Source organism: Balearica regulorum, chromosome Z (assembly GCF_011004875.1).
Source record: "Balearica regulorum gibbericeps isolate bBalReg1 chromosome Z, bBalReg1.pri, whole genome shotgun sequence".
Lineage (NCBI taxonomy): Eukaryota > Metazoa > Chordata > Aves > Gruiformes > Gruidae > Balearica > Balearica regulorum.
Window position 1 is genome coordinate 59,447,917 of NC_046220.1, and position 18,328 is coordinate 59,466,244.

At 38.5% G+C, this 18,328-nt stretch overlaps 1 protein-coding gene across 7 annotated transcripts; it reads right to left on the reverse strand.

The window, feature by feature from the left end:
• Positions 1–380: 380 nt before the first annotated feature.
• On the reverse strand, positions 381–18,311 carry GFM2 (GTP dependent ribosome recycling factor mitochondrial 2). Of its 7 annotated transcripts, none has more exons than XM_075740772.1 (21): positions 18,293–18,311; positions 17,264–17,353; positions 16,607–16,691; positions 14,778–14,823; positions 13,684–13,781; positions 12,544–12,669; positions 12,048–12,136; positions 11,260–11,348; positions 10,959–11,019; positions 10,684–10,863; positions 8,346–8,426; positions 7,479–7,627; positions 6,836–6,976; positions 6,655–6,754; positions 5,687–5,876; positions 4,313–4,389; positions 3,765–3,903; positions 3,428–3,613; positions 1,872–1,987; positions 1,454–1,636; positions 381–972 (listed from the first exon to the last, which is right to left on the reverse strand). In XM_075740772.1, the coding sequence occupies exons 2-21, from the start codon at positions 17,324–17,326 to the stop codon at positions 844–846; spliced, it is 2,328 nt and encodes a 775-aa protein (XP_075596887.1). In that variant the 5' UTR covers positions 17,327–17,353; positions 18,293–18,311; the 3' UTR covers positions 381–843. The 7 variants fall into 7 exon arrangements, 6 of the variants coding, with proteins under 6 accessions (XP_075596887.1, XP_075596883.1, XP_075596882.1 ...); XM_075740768.1 differs by lacking the exon at positions 18,293–18,311 and adding an exon at positions 18,022–18,226; XM_075740767.1 differs by lacking the exon at positions 18,293–18,311 and adding an exon at positions 17,761–18,226.
• Between the last annotated feature and the right edge of the window lie 17 nt (positions 18,312–18,328).

Here is an 18,328-nt window from a genome sequence, read left to right on the forward strand (position 1 = left end):
GTTACCAATTCCAATTTCCTTACATTGTAAAGTTGAGGGAAAAGAAAGCTAAGACCCTAAAGACCAAACTATCTTTTTGATAGCATTTGCTACTTTTCTATGTAACCAGATAATTGCAAATCAGCACCATTATAGCTTAAATCTTTCACTCCTAAGGGTCAAAAAAAATCCTCCCATAACATACTCCAAGGTGGTAAGTAGGGATCACTGTCGTGACAGAACTCTGCCTTTCTTGTATTTTTTTGTACAGATCTTACTCAGGTTGCAGAAGCATCCATTCCACTTACTTACTTGCTAAAGCAAGCTCTGGTAGAAGCTACACCCAGTCCTGAATTCTAGTTCAAACTGGTTTCTAACAATACAATACACCACTAGAAGTATTTAGTTTAAAATACTTAACCATATTGTTTTATTCAGCTGAAAAGAAATAGAGAAGATAGAGACTGCCAAAACTGTAAAGCTGTTTCATTTACAGACATAAACTTCACAAACTTTAGTAAGTAAAGTAAGAAACAGTCCTAATGGCACATTAAAGTGCACTCAGCGCTCATTTCTGTGACGAGGATTTGCATCACGTCTTATTGCAGATATCTGCAAGATAAGAACTGGCAAAGCAGCAAATTGTGTTTTCATCCCTGGTTGGGCTGCTTTGCCATTACAAGGCTGTGCCAGAAGAACACTGTCTCTTGAACCTTCCCTTGGACAGTCTGCTCATACAGCTGCTAATTCATTTACCACAACCAGTTGGTCTCAGAAGAGCATACTGGTGTACATAAATAGGCTCCTGAAAATATTTAACAGGGAGGTTAGAAAATAGCTTTGTCATTCTACAGAGTGCAGCGATCACACCAATCCCATCCTCCTCTGAAGAAGTGCACTTTGCTCTTGACTGTTCAGAGCTTGATAACTGGCAAGCTGCAAAGTGAAGGTTGCTGAGCCTGATGTCAGAGAACGCAGAACGGTTGAGTAGCCCTAGACAAAATGGAGAACACGTCACTCAATTTATGATAAAGGGAAGATACGTTAGCACAGAAAGCTGCTTAGGTCACAGAGAAAGAGAGACACAGAGTAAGAAGTATACTGCAACATACTAGTAAGTTAATTTTTTAATATTACTGTATTAAAGTGCAACACATGCATGAGTCAACCTAGTAATATACCTTTTTTTAAAAAAAAAAGTATTCGCTGTAAAACCTGTTTTAGTAGTACTTACTACTTCTCTGACTTAAGAGTTGAAAAACATGCTGGTTTAACAATCTGAATCAGGTACAAAAATACTACTAGATTTGTGGGGACATGCTTCAGACCTTCAGTAATTAAAATACAGTAAGAGACATCCATTCCAAAATTATTCATCCATAACAACAGGAAAAGTGAACTGAAGCCTAATTATTTTTAAACATATAAAAAAAGATCAGATTTGCATTTTGTCATTAATAAGATAGTCACATACCATCGTTTCTGCTAGTGGAATAGCAGCAACTACAACTCTGTTATCTTGACGACTCTGGATTTCCTGAATACTACCTCTCCGCTGTGCAAGGTCAGAAAGTGCTGCGCTGAGGTGATCTTCACTCACTGTGATTTCTAGGTTCATCAGGGGCTCCAGTATTTGTATACCAGCTTTTTTCAAAGCCTAGATGGAAGGGAAGGAGAGTTACATTGATAACTTTTTTTTAAAATTGACATAATAAGTACTTCTATAACTCAAGCTCACTGCCTCTTAAATTCTCTACTTCCAAAAGCTGTAACAACCCCAGCGAGTGCATTACGCTGCCAGAGAAGAACAATCACCAGATACTGATACACATACATTTTCCCAGTAGTAATCATGCTACTGTGTTCTAGGGCAGCTTACAGTTTCCCTGTACCTTTTGCATGCAACGAGAGACACAGGCCGATATCATTGTGTGGGAGGTGTCAGGGTGCACCGTCAGTGATTGCACTGTCACATCTATATCCTGAACTGGGAACCCCAGCAAAGGTCCTAGGATAAACAAAAAAAGATGAAAAAAAGCACAGTTGATTTTTGGAAAATTAAGACAAATGCAAAAAAGTTTCACTGTTAATTTGGAGCTTCTCACTTCCCTCTTTCCCCTTTCCTTCCCCTTCCTCCCTCTCTAGGGGCCTGACTACTGGTCTTGTTCCTCATTTTGTGATGATGTCACTACACTAGCTTTGCCAAAAGAGACAAAGGAATGTAGACTCACACTTTCTTTACCAAAAGCACAGTTAATTCTCAGAACCGGGAGTTCCTGAGTGTGCTCATCCATACAACTGTCCCCCAAAATTAAGTTAGTTTTTAATACATTATAGTATCTAAAACTTGTCTATTAAAACAAGACCTCATTTGAGAAAGTAGTGAAACCTTTTGTTTAACCTGAAGCCAGCATATCGTCTGTATTTTCCTTGTAAACACAACGTGATCACAGCAAAGCCTGATACTAACCCACCACCAAAACTAACCACCAGGGTTAACTCGATTCCATGAGGGATGAGCCTTGTCTTGTGTCCTAGGTAGGTTATGTCCCTCTACTAGACCAAAAAATGTATTAGACTGGATGGGAGGCCTGAACCACATCAGAGAAAAAACACAGCTTTTTGCCTACAGAGAACATGGCCAGATCTATCTATCTGTCTATCTATTTTTAAAGCACTTAATTACATGAATTTTTAGTCTGTAGACAGCAGAGTTGTGAAGTGTCTGAGGAGCGTGAAGAAAGCACACAGTCAAGACTCATTCAACAGCCAGAGATGAGATGCTTTCCAGCTCAACAAAGCAACACGGAAAAAACACCTCACACTGCTGCTTCTAGAGTAATTTTCATTTATCAATCCACTGCCTGTTAATTTTACCGTAAAGGAGAGTTCTTTGGCCACAAGTTATTAAATATTTCCTGTTTTTAATGAAACATAAAGGATGCTTTTAGTCCTTTAGAAAATGTATACTTTGCAATTAGGTAAGGCTTTTTATTTTATACTTTCATGGATTTAACATATTTGAAAATAATAATTAAAAGAACTCATCAGTAGCTCTAATAGAAGCGTGGTATGTACATGTGGGCCTCTGAAACCACTTCTGTCACATCACTGTGGTTTATGTGATGTCATCAAGTAAACGCCTTGTATCTCATACCAGATTAAAAAGCAAACCAAAAGAACCCCCAAGCTCGCTGTTGACTGAGGAGAAATCAGCCTTAAAACCAAAGGCATGCTGACTTCCGTTCTTGGCCTAGGGAAAGGATTGTTTGGTGATCTCTGTAGTTCAAGAAATTCCAGAGTTCTCCTTTACATTCAACGTTAATAGTACTACCTTTTAGTTTTCAAGCTACTGAGGAGTTTAAATTAACATTTAATAGTTTAAATGTATTAAATTGCTTCTTACAGAAACATTACACCAGTATAGCTGTCAGAGCACTTCCTTTACCTTGAATGCATGAATTTGTGATTCCATTTTCTATAGCTCCTTGGAGTTCTTTGGGTAGCATTTCAATGACACTCGCAGCATACTCGATGACAGGTTTTGTCGTTGCTCTCTCCCCTAACCTGGGCCTCACTTCTAACTCTGCAGTTACAAAATGTCGTTTATCTCCTACTGTTTTGTCCAATACATCTGCAGGCGACGGGGGTGGGGGGGAAAAAGGTGAAACAACCATTTACAACCAAATACATAAAATCCACGTCAAAGTCACTCATAAGATCATTTAAAGTAAATCAAGCTACAAAACCAGAAACAAGATGTTCCTTCCATTCACTCATTTTACCTGTAGCTTGGGCAGCATTTAAGATAGTTTCTCTATATGCTATTTGAAGAGGTCCCAAATAAGTCTCAATTCCATATTCACGTTTGATTCGGTCATGAATGATCTCTATGTGTAGTTCTCCCATGCCACAAAGAATAGTCTAGTAAGAAGAGGAAAAACATGCAAAACTCAGGCTTTAATACAAACTGTTTAAGCAAGGACTTGCATGCTTTTAACAGTCTTAGAAATATTTCAAATTCTAAGGAGCAGAGAAAGAAAACAGGACTGCTTTAGGTCATCTGACATAAACACCATATAAGTGAGAGGGTAATTACCACTGCTGTGACCACTATAAAAAAGGTCATCATTTGACTACTTTGTAAAGCACGAGTGCACAAGGCTCCATTTTAGTTTGATGCACAGAACTTTGCACATACATGATACGAACATTTAGGGAATCGTTTCTGTTCAAGAAAATCTCAGTATGCAAACGTACTAACTGGAGGGTGGTCTTGACAGTTCTGAAATAAAGCTTGGTTATAAGGTGAGCAATAGAAGATTGATCTTACCTGTCCTGTGTCAGGATCTAGCTTCACTTTTAAACTTGGATCTTCACGCTGAAGGCAGCTCAATGCATTATCTAAGTCTGTAAATACCAAACATTATATTATCTAAAGAGACTTCAGTGATTTGAGAATCACGATGAATGTCTAAACAGCAATTTCCCCGTAAGGTCAAATCTTATTCTCAGAAGGAATCCGAGAGAAGCATGGATTTTGGCAAACGAAGTCAACTCAAACTACAAGCAACTTGCAACTTCTGATTGTATCCAACAAATAAACTGCACGCTACAGAGTGCTTGAATTTATTAAAAGTGCTATTGTCAGAGTGATATTTCGTACTTGTATGAAGACAGAATGGAATCTGCAAGTGCTTCATCAAATCAGTAAAAAGTACTGCACCTTTTTTTACAGATAAGAAAAATTGTCAACTAACTCCTATGTGATTTGCCTAGATATTTCAAGATGAGTTCAACATGAAAAGGTTCAAATGCAATTTTTTTTTTTTATTCCCCATTATCTTATCTGCTGAGGAAACTACAGGAAAGCAGCTACAGAATGATAAACTCACAGCTGAGACTGCATTTATCTACCTTACAGTCTATGGGGAAAAGAAAAAAAACCACAACAAAAACATGAACCAAAAAACCCCACTAAACAAAACATCCAAACCCCCCAAAACAGGAACACAATACAACCCAGCAGCTCAGCCTACAGACCTGTTGCTCCAAATCTATGTTCAACCTTGCTCCATTCTATCATACTACACTGGCACCTAGCCTTCCTCCTCTTCATATCCAACCTAGCTCAGCTTTGTTGGAATGAAGATACAAGTTTTAACGTATGTATTTCCAAAAAGAGTCAAATAACCAACTTCTCTGGCACAGATTCTTGGGAAAGGCAGTAAGATTACAGGTCACACTGCGTGGGTGAACCCTAACTAGACACACAGAGGTCCTGGTAAGTGAAGACTTTACACCATAGAGTAACATGACATGAGTGAGTTGCACAAATTTATCAATCGGTGATCTATTAAGGCCCTTTTTGCTGTTTCGCACAGATGATATGTTTTAGATCATGGTTGTCAGTATCCTTTGCTACTACTACATCAAGCAGTATTAGTACTTTTCTAGTTTTTGTGTCTAGAAAAGTAGTAGTTCTTCATTTTGAAAGAACAGATGGAGACACTTTTATTTCCTACTGTCATGCTTAGTTTTGCTGCAGTCATGCTGGTGTGCTATATAGAGTGTCCTGATACAGATAACCTTGAAATGTGCACATGGACTGGGGAAGAGTCTTGTTCCTTACATATGAGAATATGATTAGGCTTGAATATCTCATTTGTTGAATATTTTATCATATTGTTAGGCAGCTATGTTCTACCTTCTTGTTTGGCCATTGAAGGAGGTTCAATTGTACAGAAGAAGACAGGGTCAGGGATCTCAACGCCTGCCAGCAGAAGGCTCTCTACATCACTGGTAGACCTCTTCTCTTCCCCAGCATCCCTTCCAGCTCGGCGCGCTGCAGCTACCGCTGAAGCCTTTGATGACACTATGGTGTCTCCAGTGGCACTCTACACATCAACACCCAGTGACCCACAAGACACAGGATGGGGAGAGGAGGGGGTATGAGAAAGAAAACCGAAACAAACAATAACTACAAACCCTGATAATTTTTCTTCCTCAAAACCACTCATGCTTAAGTCCACTTATTTACTTAGTTGTAAACAATTATTCTAAGTTCTCTCTTCAGATAACTAAAATGATCTGGAAGAGGAAAAACTGCTCAAATTTAAATTAACGATTCTTTGTCCAGTTCACTGCATTTTAAATCTAACTGACCAGTCATGATATAAAGCCACAAAGAACAGTATTGTTAAATGAAAATTTGCTTATGCATGCCAAAGTTGGATACACTTTAAAAATCTGTTCAGACAATAAAACTTTTAATTACAAAACTAATAGAACCAACCATGAAATAAACTTACTTGAACCTCAGTTAAACTGTTGCTTTGGGGTAACTGATTTGGAACATCACTCTGCTTCCCCACAGGCGGTCTCTCCATGGCATTACATTGTATTTTAAGAGTTAGAATATAAATACAAGCTCAGAACCCCACTAAAATACGTTCTCAGCTTTCAGTCCTTTCCATGTAATCAGCACTGCATCTGCCAAGTCAATTACTGACATTTGTACATTTCATTTTAGGAGGAAGTACGTGTACATGTACTTCAAATAAAGCAAGTTTACATATGTCACAATAATCAAAAACAAGTCTGAGATACAATACCATAGAAGAGGAAGCACACTAATGAAACAAGCTCCCTTACAGAATCAGTATTTTCCATTACCTGTTTTAACCCAACAGTAAGGGCAATGTTGCCAGGCATTAGTGATGGTATTTCAATTTGCTGATCAGCAAAAGGCAGGAGCAGCCGACTCATTCTCTCCCTGAAAATGAAATTCTTGCATTACTCAGACTTTAACAGACATTCTAATGCTACACTAAACCACACGTCTTATCTTACTCACGTGCAACTTTTATTAATATTATAGACAGCTGATTGAGGTTTCAATGAACCTGAGTAAACGCGAACAAAAACGAGTGGTCCACGACATTTATCATGGAGAACTTTAAATGCTAGGGCACACAGGTCATCTTTGTACCATTGCCTGCAAAATAAAAAGCACCATAAAAAGCATACTTGTAGTATTAATCCACTCAAACTCACATTTACCTAAATTTCCACTAATTTAAGAAGTGGTATGTTTCTTATTGTAATACTAATAGAAGCAGACTTTTAAAAATCATCATTTATACCAAAAAATATTAACCTAAGCAGTTCCAGCTCCAGTAGGAGATGCAAGATGTCATGTGACTCAGCCAATACTAAAGATGATTCCCCAGATCAATTTTGTAAAATGGCAATATCCTCAGATAAAAAAAAAATAGACTTTAGAACTCTAAAGTGCAAGTGTGACAACTGGAGATAAAAGCATACAATTCCAGTAGCACTGACCAAAGCAGGTTTAGCACTCAAGTGTATTTTTATGTCCACACATCTTTACTGTTGTTTAATACCTAAAAACAGTAAACATTTTTAAAGATATGAATGTTTTCTTGATATTTTTCATTTTCCCCTTTTTCTGACCCTCCTTTTCTCCCTGTACTTACAGAAAGTCATATGAAAGCTCATTAGGTGCAGGCAAATACATGGTAATAGCATCCAGTAACGGCTGCACTCCTTTGTTCTTCAGCGCACTGCCACAGAGGACAGGTACTGCTTTCTGAGCAAGCGTGATTCTGCGGATAGCAGACTGTAACTGCAAAAAAGAACTATTTTCTGTTAACCTATGAACTACAATTTAGTCTTAAGTTGCATTCCAGCTATCAGATATTGCTAACAAATCCCCAAAAGTTAAAAAGTATGTTTGCAAATATAACATCACTCTACCAAACTCCTTTTAGTGAGCTCCAAACTATAAACCCAAATGTTTACATGCTAAAACAGAAGAGACTGCTTTTAAGATTTCTAAACATTTCATGCAGGTCTGACGCTAACAGTCCTTTGAATTCAGAATGTTGTACCTTGCCACTTTCAACATGCAGTGTCTGAAGAACCAACCAATTCATAGCAGTTGAGAAGCTACTTTTGTTAGTAAGAATCAGCAGCTCAGACACAGACTGCAGTGAGTCTACCTGGAAATTCCATTCACCTTTCCCTAAACTCTTCTGCAGCAGCCTAACTTTCAAGAAAAACAACCTTCCTGAACAAAGGTACCCTACTTTTTAAAGTTATGCCTAGGATGTCTGAGAATCATAGCTAGTGCATTATCGTACAAAATTCATACTAAGCTTGAATATACGTTGTCCTAAATACACAGTACTGTAAATTCACTACAAAAGCTGGTGTGATTTTTTTTAATAAAAAATGCATATCTGCAAAATCATAATCTGCATGTGCCAAAGGAAGAAAACCCCAGCCCTTCAGAATAACAGCTAGTAAAAACTTGTTTATAAATAATGAAATGTAAAACTTACCTTGTCAGCTGGTATTAAGTCAAAATTTTCACTATATTCTCCTAGAACCAGTTCAGCAAATTCATCATCCAGATCTGCAACCTTCAACAGAATAGTTCTTTATTACTTGGCATACAACAGTTTCACAGACAAGTCACAAATCTTAGTTATGTAGGATATGTAGCTAAGCAGAGCAGGAAAAAAACCATTAAAGACATCAGAGATCATAAACTCAAACCACAGAAAATTATGGAAATTAAGGTTTCAAGAAAGGACAGGGGGGAAAAAAGTACATCAACTATAAAGCTGCTGTTAGGCAAAACATCAGTGAGAGAGAATGCTTGTATGTCTTCCCGAAACTGAAAAAGCCTGCAGCCATACAGTGACAGCCATGAAGGGTATAACAATATATTTCAGATCTGCAAACAAGGTGAAGTCTGAATTAAGCGGCAAGTAACCTTGGCATGCCCACAGATACACAGCTGGAAAAACAAGCCTTCAGGGCATTTTGACCACCTTCATATCAAAGGCTTTTAGGTCCAGGAGCTCATCTGTGTTTTCAAACTGTACCACTTAACTTGACAAATTAACTACCCTTTAAACGTCATCTCACATACACCTTTGCACTGTCATAGACCTTGGATACCCTACATGCAAGAAGGCACTTTGCCCCCTCTACTGGTTATGACAGTAAATGACCAAATACTGAAATGAGTCATTCATAAGCAATTACAAGTCTAATTAAGCTAATAGCTAAAACACAAGACATAAAGGAAAGCATTCATTTAATTAAGTAAAAGCAAAGTGTGCAAGATGGCTGGTATTCGAAATACTACATTTTACAGTGTTTCTGATAAGGAGTATTAATAGGATAGACGGCATATTAAAAATACTTCACAAAAACAAGCTTATCTCAATTATCACACTACTGGTCCACCCCTTCCTGCTTCAGGAAGGGCCCAGAAATGAAAGAAAAAAAAAACCCCAACACTGTTCTTACAAAGCTTTTTATCTGACAATACATTTCTTAAGAGGCTGAGTAATAACAATCCCATTAAAAACCTCGAAATTTTGAAAACAAGATTGTGTATGTGTTTTACTGAACTCAGCAATATAAAATGGATCTCTCTGATTCTGATGTTACAAACTAAACTGAAAGCCTAGCATCACTGTTTATGCACTTGTACAATGCTATTCAAAGTTGTACGGAGGGCAGTCCTTCCAACAAATAATTTCCAAGATATTGATATCTGAAATAAACATAGTTGTTAACCTCCCATATTTTTGCTTTTAAAAGTACACATTCAAATGTAATCACTACTACACTTTTAAGTTGTATGTAAGCAAATCAAATGTAATAAAAAAACCTTTTTACTTGGAGAGAAGACTTGCTTACAGTCTTTTAAGTACAACCAAATCTTCCAGTATCATCATATAAATTACACAAAATAATGGGGGAACTTAAAATGCCACCTGAGGGGAGAAGAAAAACACTCTGGACAAGCTATTTCAAATGTTCTGCACTGATTAACAGGCAAATTATTCTTGTACTTCCATTAATTCTTCCATTATTCACCCCTTCTAAACTGTCAACTGTGCAAAACCTGGTATCAAGTAGATCAAGTTTCTGTTATCTTTCTTAGCTTCACAGTACGACAATATGTTAAAAATATTTATACTGTTCTTTTCTCATCTCTCCCATGGACTTTTGGGATGGATCTGGAACAAGATTATGGTGGAATTCAGCTGCCTCTAACACAGTATTTAGCGCCATTTTTACCAGCCTGCAACACCCCATCCAGCTACTAGTTGCCAGTCCAGAAGGGTATGGATATCCTGCAGGTTCTGGGTCACATCTGTTTGCTTTTAGGTTCCCCAGCACAAAAGAGACTGACAGACTGTGGGAGGTCCAGCGGAAAACCACTAAGGTGGCTGGAGTGCAGCTGGAGGCCCAGAGGGATGGGTTGTCTAACTTGGAGAGGCTAAGGCGGGATGCAAATGCTGTCTCTTACTACTTGAAATGGCGGTGGGCCTGCTTCAAGGAAAACACAGCCAGAAGTACACAAGGACAAGCGGCACTGTTGCAGGTTGCAACACGGTAAATTCCCATTGGATGACAAGGGATAAGGTTTCATTATACATATGATCAAGCACTGGGACAGGTTGCCTGGACAGATTGTAATCTCCATCCTTAGACACTTGAAAACTCAGGCCTGACCATCCTGATCTAATGCTGAAGATAGCCCTGCTGTGAGCAGGAAACTGCAGCAGACACCTCCAGAGGTCCCTTTCAGCCTATTTTTTCCGCTGTTCTAAATAACAGTTTTAAATATATTATGTATTTACTTTAGAACTTTACTTGTTCTATTAGGGTATTTCTGGCATCCTGGACTTCTTGGAACAGGTTGGGATCATCAGCCTCCAGCAGGAGCTTTTGCTCAAAATTTTTTCCATCATCCAAATCAGGTTTCCAAATTATTTGCTCCTTAGTCACAACATCAACCAGTCCTCTGAAGGTCTTGGCTTCCCCTATGGGCAACTGCAGATACAGTGGAGATTTTAGACAGCTGCGAAAGATTAAGAAAGGACTTCCAGTCAAAAGAAAGCAAATAAACATTTAATTTCTAAGCTTACCTGTAAAAGCAAAGGTTTTGTCTTCAACTTTTGTTTGATACTCTCAACAGCGTATGTGAAACTGTATTAAAACAACAGATACTAAGTTACACAAAATTTAATGATATGGCAAAATAGGTTTACCATTCCTTATTTACTGCAAAAATTACTCCTAAAATTACACAAAAACATAGATCTGCATAATCAAAGAAGTATATAGCAAGTATTAACATAATTGGCTCTATGCTTAACAGAAAAACTTAAACTTGATTAGATACATTATCTTATAAGGTTTTTAGCAATGATTAAAATAACTAAATACCTTGCCCTAGTTTTGTCCATCTTGTTCAAAAAGCAAATTCGTGGTATCTGATGTTTGTCCGCTTGTCTCCACACTGTCAGAGTTTGGGCCTACAGCAAAAGACAAAATGGAAACATTAGTGCCCATAGCTGAATTATACACTCCCCAGCACCACCGCAGGACCGAGTTCAGAGTACAGAAGGGAGCTGCACTGAATGTGCTGTGGCAGTTCTGTATCTAGCGGCACAGACGCACTCCACAAGCAGCTTCGTCTCTTCTCTTCTCTCAGCTGTCATCATTCCCCATCCTTTGCTAAAGGCACACAGGCACACGGGCAAGGGAACACGGAGAGAAACTAAGCGTTACAGGGGATATATATGGAAAACACTCAGTAATGTAGAGACTTAAGACTTTATTGCCAAGATACTTAAGCACACACAGGCAAGCATTTCTGTAGCTACACACACAAGACTAATTTTCTACATGAAATCTGAAAATGAGAAATGAACAGATAATCATTTCTTTCCACTAGTGGAGCTGGCCAGAAGCATTCACCTCAATCAACTTTTGCAAAGGAGAGTAACAAAATGACAGAAAGAAAAAAAAAAAACGAGACTTTATTGAGAATCCCACTTATTTGACCCTTATTACTATGGAAATTCCTGTACACTACAGGATTTGAAATTCTGATCACAGCATCAAAACAGATAATACAGAGCAACATCTCTGTACTATTATTATTATTGTTTCAGTCTGACTTGAATCATTAGACTAAAAAAAATTAAAAAGAATCTACTAGTTATTTTTACCTCAACACCAGCTGAAGCATCAAACACTGCTACAGCTCCATCCAGGACTCTCAAGCAACGCTCAACTTCCACTGTAAAGTCCACATGACCTAAGAAACAATCTTTCTTTTATACCATCATAATTCAAACAGGCAACATCAACAGGTCATTACAATTTTTTAAATTTTTTTTTTTAACAATCATGCCAAAACAACCCTGTCTTCACTTGCAGAGAAATACATCCATCAGTCCTTGAAACACACAAGTTTGTTACATTGTAATCCCAGAACTGAGAGCAATTTAGTGTGGAAATGTCTGAACTCACTTTAAATAAGCTGGATTAGGCACCAACAAACAACAATTAGCCAAAGCTGAACAGAGCTCAGTATAGGCCTTTTCACTGTCGCAATTAAACCAATTAAATAATGCACCATATTTAAAACTAAGACGTACATTCTACAGCACCCCACCTCATCTACTCTCCCTTCATAATGTGATTACTGCTAAAGTGCAGTACCTGGGGTGTCGATCAGATTGATTCTATAGTCCTTCCAGTCAAATGTAACAGCAGCAGACTGAATGGTAATGCCACGTTCTCGCTCCTGTACCATAAAATCTGTCACTGTGTCCCCATCATCCACATCTGCGAACAGGAAACAGGATTACAGTTGGGTAGGTAAATAATTCAAAAGCTGAAATTGTCTTGGAATACAGATGCTGAGAGAGATTGGGAAATACTGTCCCTTTTATGTATGTATAAGCTATGAAAATTAGCTTTTTTCAGAAAATTATGTCAGCTAATTTACCTGGCCTCCCTTTCCAGGGAACAAATGCTCCATAAGTCAAAGACAAGCAATTCCAACAAGCTTTTTGTTGTTCTTAATCCTAGTAACACCATGAGAAACTTAAAAACTAAAGCAAAGTCCAAAATCATGAACAAACTACAGTTTTTTAAAACCTGGCTGCACACCTTGTATGGAATGACATTTTAAAATTTAGTAATTAAAAGATAATTAAAACTAAAGTTAAAAAACCAACAAAAATACAAACAAGAGGTTGCATTTTGCTTGGGGTTTTTTTTTTTAATTTTTAATAAAAAGAGAAGCAGGACATTTTTAAATAGGCAGGACACCAAGTACAACTGCTGCACAAGCCTAACATCTACCATTCTCATACACAGTAGAGAACAGGGAATTAAAAGGTCAAAAGGTAGCACAAGTGGAAGCTGCTGTGCCCTTTCAATCTTGAAGAATTCTGTGAGAGTTGTTGAAGCAAAGAATTCTTACTGTGCTATGGCTTTCAAAAGAAATGATTACTTTTTTATTAATCTGTTTCTTTACATGTCAAAAGAGAATTGAAGAAACAGCTTCACCAGAAGGGCCAATAAGCAGCAAGTAAAACAAGGAGAACTTCTAATTAAACGTTAAATAAGTCAAGGCACTAAAAGTAAAAGAAAAATAAGAACCTATGACCTCTCAAAGTACAATTGCCTTAGAACATAATGGATCGTGCGTTCAAATTTAATTACATTGCAGCATAACTTTTGAACAACTGGCTTCTATGCTAAGTATTCCACCAGCAACCTCTAACTGCATTGCGTGTTATTGTATATTATTAAATCTCTCAAACCTGCTGAAATACAAAAGGTATTTCTAACCTCCAAGTGTTCTTATGTATCCAGAATAATACAGCATTCTTTCCGTTGTCGTAGTTTTCCCTGCATCAATGTGGGCCATAATGCCAATGTTTCGAATTCTGCATAAAGCAAAAACATTGCTCTTACTGTCATAATTTTTTTATTCAGTGATGTTGTTACTAATACAAACAATTAATAATCTCTGGGAATAGCATACCAGATTAAAAACATTTTTACTCTATTCCATATCTGATATCATGTACATTCTGATATGAAGTCTGTTAGTATTGAAATTGTTGTGGATTTTCTTCAGATCAGTACTACTCAAGAGATTTGGAACAGGTTTCCATGCTTCACTTCAGGGGAAGGCCACTTCTTGGCCTCATCCTCACCCACCTGCCCACCCCACAGACAGAAGCAGCCTGTCCACCCTCTCATCCATCCCAATCCCTAGCCCCTGGTGCCTGAAACAATCCATTGCGTATATACCCTTTACGCCCCAAAGACAGCATCCAAGTTCCCATAAAGTTGACCTTGATTCTGCTCAGCCAAGTCTTCCTTTCTGAAGTACCTCACCAGTAGCTTCCAAAACGGCTTCACTAGCTCTGCGCATCACAGCCTTGCGATCGCCCCTCCTGCCCCCCACCACCGGTTCACCATTAATGCTAGCTGAATTCGCCCTCAGGACACACACAGTCTTCCAAGGGAGCTTCACCCCAAACCATTTCTTTGGCAGCTCAGCCCCTGTTACCTTGCCCTCATCTAACACGGCTGAGCGCTCCCATGAACACAAAGCATACAGCCCTTCCCACATCAGTGGTCTAGTTGTCAAGACATCCCTTCCCCCTTGTTCAGCTCCCAGAACCACCGTGGATTTGGAGCTTCCCTAAGAGCCCAGTTTTTGTTCTGATGATGTAAACAAGACACAGTCTCTGACACCAACAACTGTTCTGTATTGAAACGTCAGAAGGGTGAAAGTAAGGAAGTACTAACTTTAATCTAGAACATGCACGTGAACTATGCATGTGACGGGCACAACAACCACCCATGACTTTTTATCACATCAATTGCTCTGACTGCCAGTTACATCCGAAAAATAAGCTAGCATGACATACCTGGATATATGAGGATTGATGACAGAACGCAGAGACTTAACATCTCCTGGAGACAGACAAAACAAAACAACAGTTTGTAAGACTGGGGCCAGTGTAGAAATGATAGATTTTAACAAAATCAAATATATTTGAGAAAACTCCTAAAAAACTTATTTTTAAAAGAAAGATTCAGAGCCAGAACTCACGACACTCTCTACCATCTCAAATTTCTAAAGATATGTATTTAATTTTCAATAAATCTCTCTCTCTCAAAAAAAAGAGAAACTCTTCAAAACAGCTGTAATTTAGAAACAATAGGAAAAAGCCAACACAGAAAAGTATCATCAGCACAGTAAAATCTTACTCTGCAGAAGCAATAACAATACATGCCACAGTTCAAGACAACTTTAATGCTGATATTCATCTGAACTGGCTATTAGATAACAAATTTCAAAAGTCATTTCTCCTTTAAACACTGAAGCTAGACAGCATGGTTCTCAGGGAGAAAATGCAAACTGACCTAGGTTAAGAAAACATAGGAATGAGGAGTTTTAAATGCTTGTTTTCTTGAAAGGTATTTCCTCTCTCGCACCCTATTCAATTGGAAAATAAGCTGCCAAGCTATATTTTTATGAAACCAATTCACGATTCAGTTATTCGAGCTATTTCAGTTGTGTTTCATGAACTCACTTTCCTAGTACTTTAGTGTATCTTTGGTAGACCAAACAGAATTCACAATATTTGAAGTAACATTCATTCACAGATCATCCCTCTTAACGGAGAGACATTAAAGAGGTATATTAGAGGTTAACGTCTCGATGAGGAGGAAGACTGATCTTAGGAGAAGCAAGGTAGCAGACTGAAAATTCACCACCACCACCCCCCCAGATAAAGACTCCAATGAACATTGACTTTTTCCTTCCGGTTTCTAAAATAACCCACAAAATAACACATTAGTATGTTGGAGATTTCTTGCTTGCCTAAGTCATGGTATCTTCTTGTGTGTGGAACGAATCTCTGCTTCCGTGTGACACACTGAAATATTCAGCACAGCAAAACTGGGCAGTAGACAGCAAGGACATTGCGTAGATAACTACATAGAAGCTGTGATACATAGCAACAGAGACCGTGTGGACATTAGCAACTGAGAAGAACAAGTCTTCTTCTCAGGTACAGGACAGCAGGTTAAAGACTTTTGCTAAGATACACAGTGCTGAATCCATTAACAGTTTTGGGTTTTTTAAAGAAGCTGGTTGCCCACCAGTTATGAGTACTTTCTTCCCATCTCTATCTTGATGTAGAAAAGCAGCCTTATACTACCAACACTACCTACAATTACCATTCAATCTCAGTGCAGCTACTCAAAACCCAACAAAAATTCCTTTTAATTGAAATGTTGTTTTCCAAGTATCTTATTTTTACTCTCTTTAATCCTGAATCTGCAAAGAAAATACACTAATGATAACTTAATGCTTCAATATAATCAGATCCCTGTCTTTCTGCCCTTGTCCAACATGCTGGCTATCATCAGTTACTTGATAACCAATTAATACTTCAGGCAACTGGACAGGGGTTCCAGCACGCTTCACAACTGACCTGATTCCTTATACATCTGTGTCTTTTCTTTCTCTTGTTTTCTAAAGGCTTTATATCATATATTTACTGAGAAAATGGCAACAAGAGAAAACACTTCTTTTCAGTCCTTGAACCTTTTAATTGCTTTGTTCACACTTCATACACAAATTCTATAAATAATGACCAAAAAGAATACAACAAAACACAATTTAGAAAGTATTCTTCCAGATTTTTAGAGTAAACACTACTATTAAGAAAATAATTTAAACTTATACCTGGTGGAGAACTGTAGTTTCTTAGACTGCAGTTTTTCTGTGTTACACTTATAATTCTCATTTTTGTCTTCCTGAAATACAAATGCTTAAAAGGAAGAAAAAAAATAGAGTATTTATCATTATAAATAATTACTTTGTAGGTATATTTTTGCCAGTTGTAGAAAACTAAACTCAAAAAAATACCTACAGGAACTGATGTTGTTTGTTAGATATTTATATAAGTTCAAGATACCAGCTATTTGGAAGCAGAAGCAGGAAGATGGTAGCACCGAGGTTTAAACAAAGTCCAACCCCAATATTATTTGGGAAGTCCAGTAAAAATCTATGATAGCATCAAAACATGTTGTTGGTACCCACAATATTTTAAATACATCTAATTATTTGTGTAAATAATATAAATTTAACAATGACAAATATTAGGTAATCAAATCACAGATAAGTAAAAGAGTTTACAGAAAAACTACAAATTCAGCTTCCACATTCTGACTTATGTGAAGTCCAATACCAACATGAAATTATGTGTTCTGTTTGGATAACAATTTTTAAAGGAAAGACAAAAAAAAAAAAAGACACATACACACACAAGACGTTTACTCAGAGTAACAAAGCATTTCTCTTGCTCACAGAGGAACTATCAAAATCTGGGAAAAGGTTTACCTCATTGCACAAACTTGATGATTTCAATGCGTTCACCAAAAATTTCCTCATAATTCTCAACATTCTGGCCCTTGTCTCTAAAGCTGCTCCCTGCCAAGATAAATAAACATTGTACAAAATGCTTATGACAGAAAACAGGTAACTACACTACTTCCACCTAAATCAATCACGAAACTTCATTGTTTTTCAAGTTAGACCAGGTTCCTGTTTTTCAGGTTATTACTTTGCAGGTTAAATTGGTGTCAGATCTGTAAAAACAACGTTAGTAAGCCTCAAAAATGCAGCATAAATGCCCGTTCACAAACATTAAACATATGTCTCAAAGCAATTTGCAAGCAGTAAAACAGAAAAATTAACATCAGAGTGTATGCTCAGATAAGCTCTAGAGTATCTACTACCCATCAGTGAAGCGTGAACAGCTCTTCTGATATTGAAGGAGGAAGGGGAGCATGGAAAATTATGTATTTGGGACAGAAATAAAAGAAAACGTTAAATACCACGAGATTTTAAGCATCGCCAAAACCGCTGTTACACAAAGCCCAAGTGCAGAAGCTTCATAAGCATTCCTAGCCGGCTTGCTGCTAACTTAAGGAGCCACCAGTACCCAGCTCCAGTGCTTTCACGCTCGGCGACAGAGTTTCACGACAAAGGGAAAGGGGCCTACACACAGGCTCACTTCCACCCCCCAGACGCCCGCCTCCTGGAGCCGCCGCTGCACTTGGCTGACCTGGAGCGCAGGGCGGGAGCGCGGCCCTCACCCTGCCCGTGACAAGCCCACCGAGCCCAGCCCCGCCAGCGGCCCGGTGACGCTCCGCACTGCCCTGCCTGCCGCGTTGCGAACCCCTGGGACGTTACTCCCCCGGCCCCCTCCTGCCTCCGGACGAAGAGCTTTAACGACACCAAGCTTGGGCTTGCGCCGCGGGCCTGGCCCCGGCCGGGACAGCCGCCATGCCACCGGAAGGCGTGCTCCTTCTTCCTTTCCCTGCCGGCCCCGCCACCCAGCCCCTCTCCCACCCCGACCTGACAGACCCAGGCGGCAAGCACTGCCCCTCCGGCCTCTCCCCC

Coding starts and splice junctions, on each gene's coding strand:
- GFM2 (XM_075740772.1), bottom strand. CDS start 17,326: ATGTTGAGAATTATGAGGAAATTTTTGGTGAACGCATTGAAATCATCA. Junction 16,692..17,263: donor CATCAAGTTTGTGCAATGAG/GTAAACCTTTTC, acceptor CTTCCTTTTAAG/CATTTGTATTTCAGGAAGAC. Junction 10,864..10,958: donor CAAAACCTTTGCTTTTACAG/GTAAGCTTAGAA, acceptor CTGTATCTGCAG/TTGCCCATAGGGGAAGCCAA.